Here is a 14,531-nt window from a genome sequence, read left to right on the forward strand (position 1 = left end):
TGTAAAATACTAAACTGGAGCTGTAGCATCACATTATTCAAAAAAATTAAAAGGTACATTTTTGTCCATGCATTTTTTTGCAAACTGTTAAAGGGACACATTTATTACAACCTAATTAAACAAACTCCAGCCAATTATTGTTTTTATAGTTCTAGAAATGTAAACGCTCAATTAAGGTCCATTATTCATTAACGAGGCACATTAAGAGCTATTTTTTTTTTTTTTTTTGGTGAATGGTGATTCTTTGTTTTGATCACAACAACCAAAAATAGTCTTCATTTATGCAATTTTAACAAGACAAATTTCAAAAAAAAGAAAGAAATTACCTGTGTATGTCTGAAAAAGAGCAGGAAGAAGCAAAAGTTTATAATGTCCTGCCTCATCACTCAGATATAATAATCTGATACTTTATTATCAACATAATTCATGATGACCTTACACCACAAAATTCATTATTATGGTATATATTAATTTGTACGTAGTATATAATTATAGAATGCGCAGATAATTACATCCATGAATACTCAAATTAAAATACAAAACTAAATAAAATACATTTAATCAAATGTAGTTAATTTGAATATAATATATCCTTAAGATAGTTTATGTTTCCTACTCTTTGAGTTAGACTTTTGTTAAACAATTATTTCACCAGTTTTAAATTTATAGCTAATAAATGTTCTACATCAGGCGGCATTAACATCCCCCTAATAATGTAATCGTACAGTTTTAAGGCAAATTGCTAGTTAAAATGTTGTTTGTATCGGTAAAATTATAATTTTATTATTAACATTGACTGTTCTAAATAATTACTTACATTATTTTACATAGATACATTTTATTGTGGGCTATATCTAAATGCTGCTGAAGACTGCCACACCCTTCTGTCATTGCTTAACTGCCTATAATGTGTAATTTAAATGTTTTAGTACGTTCTTAAATGTCCTTTTTTATTTTATTCTTTTTACACACACAAAATGTGTGTGTGTATATATATATATATATATATATATATATATATATATATGTATATATATATATATGTATATATATTCATTTTTGTTTCACTACTTTTGGTTTGTTCTGTGTCGTGTTTGTGTCTCCTCTCAATTGGTCTGTTTATTGCAGTTCTTAGTGTTGCTGGGTCAGGTTTGGTTTTGGAATTGGATTGCATTGTTATGGTATTGCTGTGTAGTGGTTTGTTGGATTGATAAAAAAATAAAAAATAAAAAATAAAAAAATAAAAATAAAAAATCGATTTTCTAAAAATGAGAATCGATTCTGAATCGCACAACTTATTTGATTCTATTCGTATTTGAATTAATTTATTTCCACACCCCTACTATATACGCATGATATTTCTTTTAACATGTCATAATTTCATGACGATAAAATAACACAATCTAAACTAACATTAAAATGATCCTTCAGAATGGGTAAAAAAGAAAAAGGTTATATATTTTATTATTATCGCTAACATAACCTCCTCTTTCACCCGGAAGACACTTATTCCACTTTTACACATATGAAACATTTCTTCTTTTTCTGATCAGGAGACTTTGCCCCCAGCAGAACCTGTGCTCAGGTAGGTTTTTTTCATTTTTTATTTTTTTAAACCTGCAACACTTAACCTGCATTTAACCAGCTTATTTCCACTGAGGTCAATTTCAAGCAATGAGCACCTGGTCCACAGAGAACAATAAATAGTATTAAGACTTTACTGTGAAAAAAAGCGCAGCAAAAGAAATAAACATAGATTAGATGGATAACGCTGTTTTTTCTATTGTATAAAAAGTACTTTTTACTTACTATGATGGTAAAGTAATGTTTTATATGAGGATAGAATGTAAGAAGAGCATGATAAGCGTCAGACGATAGCAGCTTAAAAAGGGTGTTTAAAGTGTGTGTGTGTGTGTGTGTACAGCGGGTCAGAGTAACACTTAACATTAAAGAGCGATGAGGATGTCCTGCTGGACAATGTAAAAACACACAAACAGCTGTGGGACATGCACTCCTGGGTCCTATGTGGCCCTCCTCCAATGGTCTCCAGGGACCCGTTACCGTGGCAATGAGCAGCCCCCTGATGGCACGGACACGTGTGTGAGAGAGTGTGTATCCTTAATACGGTGCGTGTGTGTTAACTGTTAATCTGTGCACATCCTTTGTGTGTGTGTGTGAGAGAGGAGGGAGTCCGAGGAGGCCGCCTTTGCAAAAAAAAAAAAGCCCTAATTGCCGTTGCTCTGCATTCCCTCCCTCCCTCAGGCCTTCGCACCTTCTTGTGTGCTAAGAATGTCCTACTTGGTCACACACACACACACACACTGGACACAAAATGCTAATTAGGGAACTGCACAGTCTTTCCTAATCACACTCTTACACGAGCGTGACCAAAATGTCACCGTGTGCACGCGGGCATTATGTTAAAAACGGAAGTCGCTGTGTTTTCATATAAGAATGGGGAGAAAATGTATGTTATCCCTGAGGATGCATGCATGTGTTAAGCACTGTCCAGACAGGCATACATTTAATCAGTTAACTGCACCTGAAAAGTGAATGTTTACATCAAGTGTACACCGCAATACACTCCAACCTCACCTTATAGCATGTGTGTGTGCGTCTGTGTGTGTGTGTGTGTGTACTCACACTACCAACACACCTCACAACAAACTTGAAAAGTTTAACAGATTACTCTCCATTAACAATTGAAGTTAAAAAGTGACTTTGGAGCAATCAAAGCTGCTCACACGGTCGCTAAGGTGGGCAATATGATTGGCACGTCAACTTAATGTGTATTCTATTTATCCATGAGAGCATCTTGTTGTAAACTGTGAGGTGTGTCTGTTAAAATCATGCTTGTTTTTAGAAATGATGACAGATGTGAACAAGAGTATGTATTGTCTTTGTGTGATGATGTAAATGCGATGTGGTTGTATTGTATATTAAAGGCCTACTGAAATGAGATTTTCTCATTTAAACAGGGATAGCAGGTCCATTCTATGTGTCATACTTGATCATTTCACGATATTGCCATATTTTTGCTGAAAGGATTTAGTAGAGAACATCCACGATAAAGTTCGCTACTTTTGCTTGCTAACAGAAAAGCCTTGCCTCTACCAGAAGTCACAGACGATGACGTCACAAATGTGGGGGCTCCTCAAATATTCACATTGATTTTAATGGAGCCTCCAACAAAAAGAGCTATTCGGACCGAGAAAACGACACTTTCCCCATTAATTTGAGCGAGGATGAAAGATTCGTGTTTGAGGATATTGATAGCGAGGGACTAGAAAAAAAAAAGTAAAACGCGATTGCATTGGGACGGATTCTGTTTTTAGAGACATTTACGAGGATAATGCTGGGAAATCCCTTATCTTTCTATTGTGTTGTTAGTGTTTTAGTGAATTTAATATTACCTGATAGTCGGAAGGGTGTCTCCATGGGTGTCTTGACGCGCAGTGTCTCAGGGGAGTCGACGGCAGCTATGGACGGCAAAAGCTCAGCTTTTCTCCGGTAAGAAGCGACTTTTTAACCACAATTTTCTCACCGAAACCTGCTGGTTGACATGTGGTGGGGATCCATGTTCTCTTGGCCGCGCTCGGATCCATAATAAAGTATCACCTCCAGGAATTTTAAACAAGGAATCACCGTGTGTTTGTGTGGCTAAAGGGTAAAGCTTCCCAACTCCATCTTTCTAGCCTTTAAGTATGCGTCGATGAAAGGGCATTTTATGACTCTTCTTAATTTGATTATGTGATATGGTATGATTTTATTGTCATAATTTTATTACATGATTTTTGTATCCCTTTAAAGGCCTACTGAAACCCACTACTACCGACCACGCAGTCTGATAGTTTATATATCAATGATGAAATATCAACATTGCAACACATGCCAATACAGCCTTTTTAGTTTACTAAATTGCAATTTTAAATTTCCCGCGGAGTTTATTGTTGAAAACGTTGTGACGCGTGCGCGTGACGTCACAGACTGTCAGGAAATATTAGCGCAGCACCACTTACGACTGAAAGTCGTCTCTTTTCTTCGCGCGATTACACAGTATTCTGGACATCTGCGTTGCTGAATCTTTTGCAATTTGTTCAATTAATAATGGAGAAGTCAAAGTAGAAAGATGGAGTTGGGAAGCTTTAGGCTTTAGCCACACAAACACACGGTGATTCCTTGTTTAAAATTCCCGGAGGTGAAGCTTTACTATGGATCAGAGCGGTCAAGCGAACATGGATCCCGACCACTTGTCAACCGGCAGGTTTCGGTGAGAAAATTGTGTTAAAAAGTCGCCTCTTACCGGAGATCTGTGGAGTTTGCGCCATCCTTGTATCTGCCGTCGACTTCCCTCAGACACTGGCCTCAAGACACCCGTGGACACACCCCTCCGACTATCAGGTACTATTTAATCTCACAAAAACACTAGCAACACAATAGAAAAATAAGGTATTTCCCAGAATTATCCTAGTAAATGTGTCTAAAAACATCTGAATCTGTCCAAATTATTTATTTATTTATTTTTTTTCTAGTCCTTCGCTATCAATATCATCATCCACAAATCTTTCATCCTCGCTCAAATTAATGGGGAAATTGTCATTTTCTCGGTCCGAACAGCTCTTGCTGCTGGAGGCTCACATTAAAAACAATGTGAGGACGTGAGGAGCCCTCACCCTTGTGACGTTGCCGTTTGCTACTTCTGGCAAAGGCAAGGCTTTTTTATCAGCACCAAAAGTTGCGAACTTTATCGTTGATGTTCTCTACTAAATCCTTTCAGCAAAAATATGGCAATATCGCGAAATGATCAAGTATGACACAGAATGGACCTGCTATGCCCGTTTAAATAAGACAATCTAATTTCAGTAGGCCTTTAATTTAAAGGCAGCCAGGGACTGCAGATGGAAATTAGTTTTTTAGCTATAATCTGGTACAGAACATATCTACCTTTGAGCTTAATGTTTCTGTGCGTTGTCCCTTCAAATAAAGACTAAAAAAACAGCCATGGTTGGCAAGATAGATTTTCACAATTTTTTTGTTTCTTTTGTGCGCACTGTTCAAAGAGTGCCACTGCATGAACAAGACGAGTGCGTTGAAAGAAAAGAAAATGCTTATCGTTACTTTTGGCAATGTCACAACAACAAGAGAGCTCTGAGAGGGAAAATGAGGAGTGTTGGGATGGAGAAAGGGATAGCGGGAAGTAAGGAGGTGGAAGGCTGATCCTTGACGGTCAAGCTCTGGCATTAGTGCAGCAGAAGTTAACTCATTTGCTGGTGTGTGTGTGTGTGTGCGTGTGTGTGTGCATGTGTGTCATACCTGTCTCATCCTCTGCAGTCGCCTTGGAGACAGACTCTTGGTGCTGGTGGGGGACCCTGCACATACTGTCATCCCCTCTTCCTCTTCTTCCTGTGAGGGAGAAAAAGGAAAGATAAATACGTTTTTTTTGGGTGTTAGTGTACAAAAAAACTTGAAAAATATCCTGCTGGCTGTGCTACAAAACCTCCTATACTCAACGCTGCATATACACATAAATGTGTATATGCAGCGTTGTATAAGCAATGGATGTCCGCTCGACATCCATTGCTTTCGGTCCCCTGGGGGTGCGGGGGGGTACCCCACATATGCAGTCCTCTCCAAGGTTTCTCATAGTCATCGTTGTCGACGTCCCACTGGAGTGAGTTTTTCCTTGCCCTTACGTGGGCCCTATCAAGGATGTCGTTGTGGTTTGTGCAGCCCTTTGAGGCACTTGTGATTTAGGGCTATATAAATAAACATTGATTGATTAATTGATTGAAATCACTTTGTGAATGTAGTACACAAGATTTTACAATTATTGTTGCTGTTTGATGAGTCGGTTGTTATTTCACTTCCTCTACATTTTTCTTAAATCCTGGTGGTACTCCAAACTTGGTTTTTTTTACCAAGTACCACCCCACAGAACACTTCTCCCGTCCAAAGGCAAAACCTAGTAACTCACTTCCAGCTGATTTTGAGAAAACAAAGGAAAACCAATCTATCTTGATGCTGTCTCACAAAGATCTACAAAGTCATCAAACGTATAGATGTTTTCTTGAGCTTTCATTTCCTTGCCGATTGAGCCATGGATTGAATCTGCTCTCATGAACGTGTGCCCTTTCTCCAGATATTTTAATCACAATCTCGGGTGGGCCCCATTCTGCGTTTGCACATTGGGCAAGAGCCGTGTACAGCGTCCATTTTTTATTCTGACCTCCACAGTTATCTGCCCAAAAGAGTATGCAAGGGGAAGAATCAAGAACAATACATTTAATGAAGGTGCTTGCAACATCCTGGGCCAATCTTCCAAATATCCCCTCGTGCCATAATATCACATAATCAGGTTGACCGTCGGCCCCCATTCGTGCAAATGTCTCATTAAAGACAATAAGGCGACTGACAAAGAAGCTCCGATTGGTCACTTGAGATACTAGGTTTTTCTGTTGTATCACGCGGTTATGTGGTAGTTGCTAGGTCCCGCCATGCGCGTAACAGCTTACTTACGGAACAAATTACAATATCGCATACACTAATGTAAAACATATCACCTAGGAACTCCAAAATTATTATCAGCTCAGTTTTGACCAAACTTGAGTTACTGGGTTTTGCCTTTGGACAGGAGACTTGGCTATACAAGTACTACCATAATGACCAACATTAAAATACAGTAGCAACACAAGCCCAAGTATTCATTAAAAACATGACAAATGTTTTATTTGTCAGGACTTTGACTTGGATTTTTTTTCTTCTTCGATGCAGAGGGAATTTGGGACGAGCCAGGCGTGAATTCAGGAACATATTTAATTTATTTACACACTAAATACAAAAAGGCAAACAAATGGCTCGCTCGAGGGCAAAAAACTTGGTTATGAGACAAATAACTAGAACCGAGACTATATCTATAAACGTGAAACCAAAACACTTGCTCAATGGCATGAATAACAACGAACTATAAACAAAAACAGCACGATGGCATGGCTATAAACAACTAAAACAAAACACTTACTGTGACAAAAAACAAGGGGCATGAAAAGCAAGGAGCATGAATGGTGATCGAGGCAATGAAGGAGGTGCAGCATGGATAGGTGGGCAAGTAGACAAGCATGTAGCAAGTAGACAAGCATGTAGCAAGTGGTACCACATAAGCAAAGTTCCCAGCCCGAGGAACAGAAAACAATTGACTTAAATAGTGACTATGATGATGACAGGTGTGGGGTTGAGGGCAGGGGCGTGACTTGGAGACCAGGTGTCAACTAATGAGTAACTATGGAAACCAACAAAACCAGGAAGTGCAAAAACGGAAAACAAGAGTCCAAAAACAAAACATAACATGATCAAACATAAACCCAGATTAACAGGCATGACATTATTTAACACATATATTTAATTTTTTGGGGCACTGTAGCATTACACACATTTTGAAAAAACACCACTCTTTGAATATGAGAAAATAAAACACTCTACTTCAATCAAGTAATTATTTGGCACACCACGAAATGGAGCCCGAAAACCACAGTTTGATAATCACTTCTGTAAGGTGTTCCCCTTTAGGACTTTCCAGCTGCAAAGTTACCACTGTATGATCTAGTACGGGGGTCGGCGACCAATGGCTATTTAGCGCCGCCCTCATGGCTCTCTGGAGGTTTTTCAAAAATGTATGAAAAATGGAAAAAAATAAGGGGAAAAAAATACAAAAAATATATTTTTTGCTTTAATATGGTTTCTGTAGGACAAAAATGACACGAACCTCCCTAATTGTTATAAAGCACACTGTTTGTATTAAACATGCTTCACTGATTCGAGTATTTGGCGAGCGCCGTTTTGTCCTACTAATTTTGGCCGTCCTTGAACTCACCGTAGTTTGTTAACATGTACAACTTTCTCCGACTTTCTAGCAGTGTTTCGTGCCACTTCTTTTTCTGTCTCATTTTGTCCAGCAAACTTTTAACGTTGTGCATGAATGCACAGAGGTGAGTTTTGTTGATGTTATTGACTTGTGTGGAGTGCTAATCAGACATATTTGGTCACTGCAAGCTAATTGATGCTAACATGCTATTTAGGCTAGCTATATGTACATAATGCATTATTATGTCTCATTTGTTGGTGCATTTGAGGTCAACTAGTTTTCTTTAAGTCCTATTATTTCAATTTATATCTCATGACACAATATCCGTATTTAATATGGCTTTTAGTTTTTTGCGGCTCCAGACAGATTTGTTTTTGTATTTTTGGACCAATATGGCTATTTCAACATTTTAGGTCGCCGACCCCTGATCTAGTACAAGCTCACACAATTTACACAATCATAAGACTATACAGTATAAATAAATATTCTAATTTAGATAGGTCATGTTTTTGTGTGACACTTAGCGTTTTCATTTCTCAATTTTTGTGTTCTACTTTAATTGAATACATTTTCAGTCTTTTTTCCTTTCTATTGTTTAATTTGTGCCAAGTACATACTATACTGTATGTCAATTTTACACTGAAACAATGTGGAATAAATAATGTCTATCCTATCCTAACTGGGTTATAGAACAACCAGTGTTGCCAACATTGACGGGATTAGAATTGTAATATGCTATACATTACGTAACAATAGTTTAGTGGTTTACAGACCTTTTTCACCAGGTACCACCTCAGAAAACACTTGGCTCTCCACACTGCAAAAACTGAAATCTAAGTGAGATTAAATATCTCAAATAAGGGTGATATTTGCTTATTTTCTGTCCAATAAGATCATTCTTCTCACTAAGCAGATTTTATGTTAGAGTGTTTTACTTGTTTTAAGGGTTTTGGTCCTAAATTATTCCAGTCAGATATTAGTTTGCTGCTGAGATTTTATGACCTATATTGAGTAAAACATGCTTGAAACTAGAATATCAACTGATGCAAAGCTGTGTCATCAACACTCATAAGTATAAAACTACTTTTTTAAAGTAATCATTTCTTACTTCAAGCATGAAAAAAAAAATCATGACGCCGAGTGCATATCATTGTGTCAAGATAATGGAACAAGCATTTACTTTTTTAAAGAATATTTTTCGACATATTGAGCAAAAAGGTCTCTCATTTCTACAAGGAAAAGTGCACTTGTTGTTAGTGAGAATAGACTTATTTTAAGGTATTTTTGGGTTCATTGAGGTTAAATAATTTTCCTTTTTTTGGAAAGTCTTGACAAGACACATTTTCTTGTTCTATTGGCAGATAATTTTGTTTAGTTAAAAAAAAATCCCCCTCTTTTTTTCCCCCTGTTTTTAAACACTGACTTTTTGCAGTGCAAGCACTACTATAATGGCCAACATTAACATACAGTAGCTTAGTAAGCCTAAGTGTTCATTAAATACAAGGCAGAGGTTTTGTTTAACAAGTATATTTAATCCTTTTGGCCATTGCAATATTACACACAGTTTGAATATTTAATTGATTATTTGGCTTACCACTAGACGGTACACATACCACAGTTTAAAAATCACTAGCATAGTTAGTTTAACAGGAAAAGATTGCATTATTTTTACCATTGTGTGTGTATTCATAGTACAGCTTTTAATTGTATGCAATCATTTATTCACCGTATAAATTACAGGTTTTGAGCATTGCATTCTATAAAATATCCATTGCAGATGTGTATTGTGGTGTGGTGTGAAATAATTTTATTGTAGGTGTTTGGTAATTCATGCATTGTTTCTTTGCACATTTTTTAAATTGCGAGTTACTTTGCATAGGGACGTCATGACTTATACATTCTAGCATATGAATTTATATATGAACAGTTGTGGAAGTCTCCTTTTGAATAAGAGGGAATTGTTAGAGGAGGTGTGTAGGTGTGCTTTTGTGTTGTATTAGTGCATGTCACCTTTTAAGTCCTCATTTTAATGTTTTTTTTAAGTTATGTCGTTCGTTTTCTTCCATGTACTGTTTACTGTATGTCAATATGTGCCAAACAAAGGACTACAAATGGAAATTGGACGATAGCCAAATCTGGTGTACTTGATTCCTTGTGAATAATGTATCATGCACACTGTCCATACACAAAACATTTTTAAACAAAATCAAAAAAACTATATTATGAATTTAATTTAAAAACTGTAAGTTAGTCTTTTGTTTATTAGCTGCCAATTTCCAATTTCATGTGCCAGTCACAAAAATAGTAGTGCTGTCAAATAATTACATTTTTTAATCTTTTGAATTTGGATCAATGATGAATAATGACTGGTTATTACTCATTTACTGTATTTAAACGCTCATATTATGATTTTTTTTTCTGCATTTAAAATACTTCCTTGTGGTCTACGTCAGTCATCTCAAACTGTGGTACGTGTACCACAAGTGCTACGGGGCTCTATCTAGTGCACACCTGGGCAAATTAAGGCCCGGGGGCCACATGCGGCCCGTTAAGCTTTTCAATCTGGACCGCCGGACATTCCCGAATAATTTTTTTAGATCTTTAAAGGCCTACTGAAACCCACAACTACCGACCACGCAGTCTGATAGTTTATATATCAATGATGAAATCTTAACATTGCAACACATGCCAATCCGGCCTTTTTAGTTTACTAAAGTACAACCTAAAATTTCGCGCCGAAAAATCCTGCTGAAAACGTCTCGGTATGATGACGCCTGCGCGTGACGTCACGGATTGGAGAGGACATTTTGTGCCAGCATCCAGCCCAGCTATTAAGTCGTCTGTTTTCATCGCAAAATTCCACAGTATTCTGGACTTCTGTGTTGTTTATTCTTTTGCAATGTGTTCAATGAACAATGGAGACATCAAAGAAGAAAGCTGTAGGTGGGAAGCAGTGTATTGCGGCCGGCTTTAGCAACACAAACACAGCCGGTGTTTCATTGTTTACATTCCCGAAAGATGACAGTCAACCTTTACTAGGGAACAGAAATGTCAAGCGAACACAGTTGGATTGGACCACACACACAAAGTACAGTGTATTATGCAGCGATCATTTTTACCATTCTTTATTCTGAAGGCGATCTATGTCGTGTGCTACTCCAGCAACAATATCAGCAGCATCCTCCTGACCGTCACCGTCAGCGTCTGGTTCAAAGCGGTATGGCTCTATCTCTTGTTACGGTTGGGCCTGGCCGAGTGGTCCTGCCACCCCCACGGCTGCCATGGCGCCTGTCACAGCATCTTCCCTATCTGAATCGCTCCCACTACCCTCTAGTCTTTTTTTTTCTAGTCCTTCACTCTCACTTTCCTCATCCACAAATCTTTCATCCTCGCTCAAATTAATGGGAAAATTGCCGCTTTCTCGGTCCGAATCGCTCTCGCTGCTGGTGGCGATGATTGTAAACAATGTTCAGATGTGAGGAGCTCCACAACCCGTGACGTCACGCGCATATGGTCTGCTTCTTCCGGTAAAGGCAAGGCTTTTTTATCAGCACCAAAAGTTGCAAACTTTATCGTCGATGTTCTCTACTAAATCATTTCAGCAAAAATATGGCAATATCCCGAAATGATCAAGTATGACACAAAATAGGACCTGCTATCCCCGTTTAAATAAGAACATCTCATTTCAGTAGGCCTTTAAAGTACCGCTTTGTCAGAGTTATCAAATAAAATGTACATGATACCGAACACTACCACTTATATACTTTAGCAAATAAAGGATTTAGCTTTTCTGTTCATTTGCATCGAGCATCACTATCTTAAGATACCGGAATCCTTTGAAATTACTTCTAACAGCAGGAGAAATATGTTATTTGCAAACCTTAAATTAAAGAGATTTCCATTCGCCGTTTATGTACGTGTGTATTTAGCAGCATCTTGCTCATGTTGCTCATCATCTGCGCCCCCCCCTCCTCACTTTTCGACTGACAGATCAAACTGCTTTTGCCTTATCAAATCCAGCAGGCTTATGGAAACATACACCTCGTTACATTAGCTTTGAGGAAATCACAGGCTCGCTGATGAAATATGCAGACAATAAAGGGGAAAGAAGGGCTGGGGCTCGGGTGACATGACAGGCCATAGCCAGAGGGGCGTTGGTTAAAAATGTACAGGCATGAACAAAGCGCTGAGCAGGCTTCAGCAGTCATTAAAGAGCCCTGCGCTGGAATCACACGCTCCATGTAAAGCAGCCTTTCCGACTCTTACTATGAAGAGCGTGTGTGTTTTCTTCAACAGGGTTGTGTGTGTATGCATGCTCATGGGGGGGGTGCATAAGAGGTATGAAGGTCCGTGCTGCTGCTCACCCGCGCTTTCAGTCGGCCCCTGATGTCCCGGATGCCCCTCTTGGCATGGCTTTTGGCCTGCGAGGAAACACACACGTACAGATTAAAAATACAAAACCAGTTGTGTTCTACTTCTAATTACACTGCTGAATAAAATATCCTAATATACAGTAATGAACCTTGAAGTGCACCTTAACCAACAGTTATACAGCTTAATACGGCAAAAGTCTCAACATTCTTCTTAACAGTGTTCCTGAGCCCATGTGGTGATATCCTTTAGAGATTGATGTCGGTTTTTGATACAGTGCCGTCTGAGGGATCGAAGGTCAAGGTCATTCAATGTTGGTTTACGGCCCTGCCGCTTACGTGGAGTGATTTCTCCAGATTATCTGAACCTTTTGATGATATGAGATGTTGAAATCCCTAAATTTCTTGCAATTGCACTTTGAGAAACGTCGTTCTTAAACTGCTTGACTATTTGCTCACGCAGTTGTGGACACCGGGGTGTACCTCGCCCCATCCTTTCTTGTGAAAGACTGAGCATTTTTTGGAAAGCTATTTTTATACCCAATCATGGCAATCACCTGTTCCCAATTAGCCTGCACACCTGTGGGATGTTCCAAAATAAGTGTTTGATGACCATTTCTCAACTTTATCAGTGTTTATTGCCACCTTTCCCAACTTCTTAGTCACGTGTTACTGGCATCAAATTCTAAAGTTAATGATTATTTGCAAAAAAAAAAAATGTTTATCAGTTTAAACATCAAATATGTTGTCTTTGTAGTATTTTCAACTGAATATGGGTTAAAAATGATTTGCAAATCGTTGTATTCCGTTTATATTTACATCTAACACAATTTCCCAACTCATATAGAAACGGGGTTTGTATTATATAAACATAATATAATTATAATTTCATCAGGTAAAATAATTAAAAATGATATAGGAAAAAAAATCAATATTAAATACAAGTCTTAATGTAGTTTTGACTGTAGACAAAACATATTGCACAGCAAGTTAAAATGAGTGTTATGACAATTATGCAGGAGTGTTACCTTCGTCACCGCTGTATTGATGAGCGCTCCTCCTCTCTGTTTGCGAAAAGAAAAAGAAAAAAATGTGTCAGTCAAAAATGTCACAGAACTCCTACGAAACAACATTTAAGGATACATTTGTGTATTTTCTATACCGCTTGTGGTCAATAAGATGGAACTGATTCATATATTAAATACAAAAATAATATTTTACAACACCTTGTTGTAAGTTTCATACAACAGTCATTTTACACAAGAGTAAACGCTGCTTAATTGCTCATGATACGGCTGTTGCCATGGTGATCTTAGAGCGTTTAATATTGGTGAACCAGCCAGGTTCTGATGTTGTTAATGAGAAGATTTGTGTAAATCATTTAAACGACGTGTGTTTGTGTGTGTGTTAAAACACAATAATGCCTACAACAAAATTTTACAGTAATTTTGAAAAAGCTAATGCTACTGTAACAGTGGGTCATTAATCTTCTTAAATACAGCTAATATCCAACGACTATCATTTTTATGCAACATTTTATATAAACAGTCATTTTTAATTCAGTCAGCTAATTTTCATCGATACATATTTTCTGGAATAAATTTAAACAGTATTAAAATAACTTTGATTTATATCGCGCTTTTCTAGACGCTCAAGGCGCTCACAGAGAAGTGGGACTCAACATTCATTCACACCTGGTGGTGGTAAGCTACATCAGTAGCCACAGCTGCCCTGGGTAGACTGACGGAAGCGTGGCTGCTAGTTTGCGCCTACAACCACTCCGACCACCACCTATCATTCATTCATCTTTCATTCATCACTGTGAGCGGCACCGGGGGCAAGGGTGAAGTGTCCTGCCCAAGGACACAACGGCAGCGATTATTTGGATGTCAATAGGTGGGAAGCGAACCTGCAACCCTCAGGTTTCTGGCCAACCGCTCTACCCACTACGCCATGCCAGCCCAATATTACAGAAATTTTACAATATGTGGGAAGAGACCATACATGTAATATAAATTTAGCTATATATACAAAACATTGATTATTATGGGGGAAGAACTGAGCCGAACTGATATGGTAGGACAATCGCTGATACCATAACACAGGGGTCACCAACGCGGTGCCCGCGGGCACCAGGTAGCCCGTGAGGACCAGATGAGTTGCCTGCTGGCCTGTTCTAAAAATAGCTCAAATAGCAGCACTTACCAGTGAGCTGCCTCTATTTTTTGAATTTTATTCATTTACTAGCAAGCTGGTCTCGCTTTGCTCGACACTTTTAATTCTAAGAGAGACAAAACTCAAAT

The 14,531-nt window shown here is 38.2% G+C and overlaps 1 protein-coding gene across 2 annotated transcripts in view; it reads right to left on the bottom strand.

Moving 5' to 3' along the window:
* Positions 1-14,531, bottom strand: part of dennd1b (DENN/MADD domain containing 1B) — a 421,036-nt gene that overhangs the window by 28,275 nt on the left and 378,230 nt on the right. For both annotated transcript variants that reach the window (XM_061883482.1, XM_061883480.1), the window contains 3 exons: positions 13,257-13,292; positions 12,223-12,279; positions 5,314-5,403 (listed from right to left, as the gene is read on the bottom strand). In XM_061883482.1, the coding sequence (XP_061739466.1) occupies positions 5,314-5,403; positions 12,223-12,279; positions 13,257-13,292 (183 nt within the window). The remainder of the gene's footprint in view (positions 1-5,313; positions 5,404-12,222; positions 12,280-13,256; positions 13,293-14,531) is intronic.

The sequence above is a fragment of the Nerophis ophidion genome, linkage group LG22 (genome assembly GCF_033978795.1).
Source record: "Nerophis ophidion isolate RoL-2023_Sa linkage group LG22, RoL_Noph_v1.0, whole genome shotgun sequence".
NCBI lineage: Eukaryota > Metazoa > Chordata > Actinopteri > Syngnathiformes > Syngnathidae > Nerophis > Nerophis ophidion.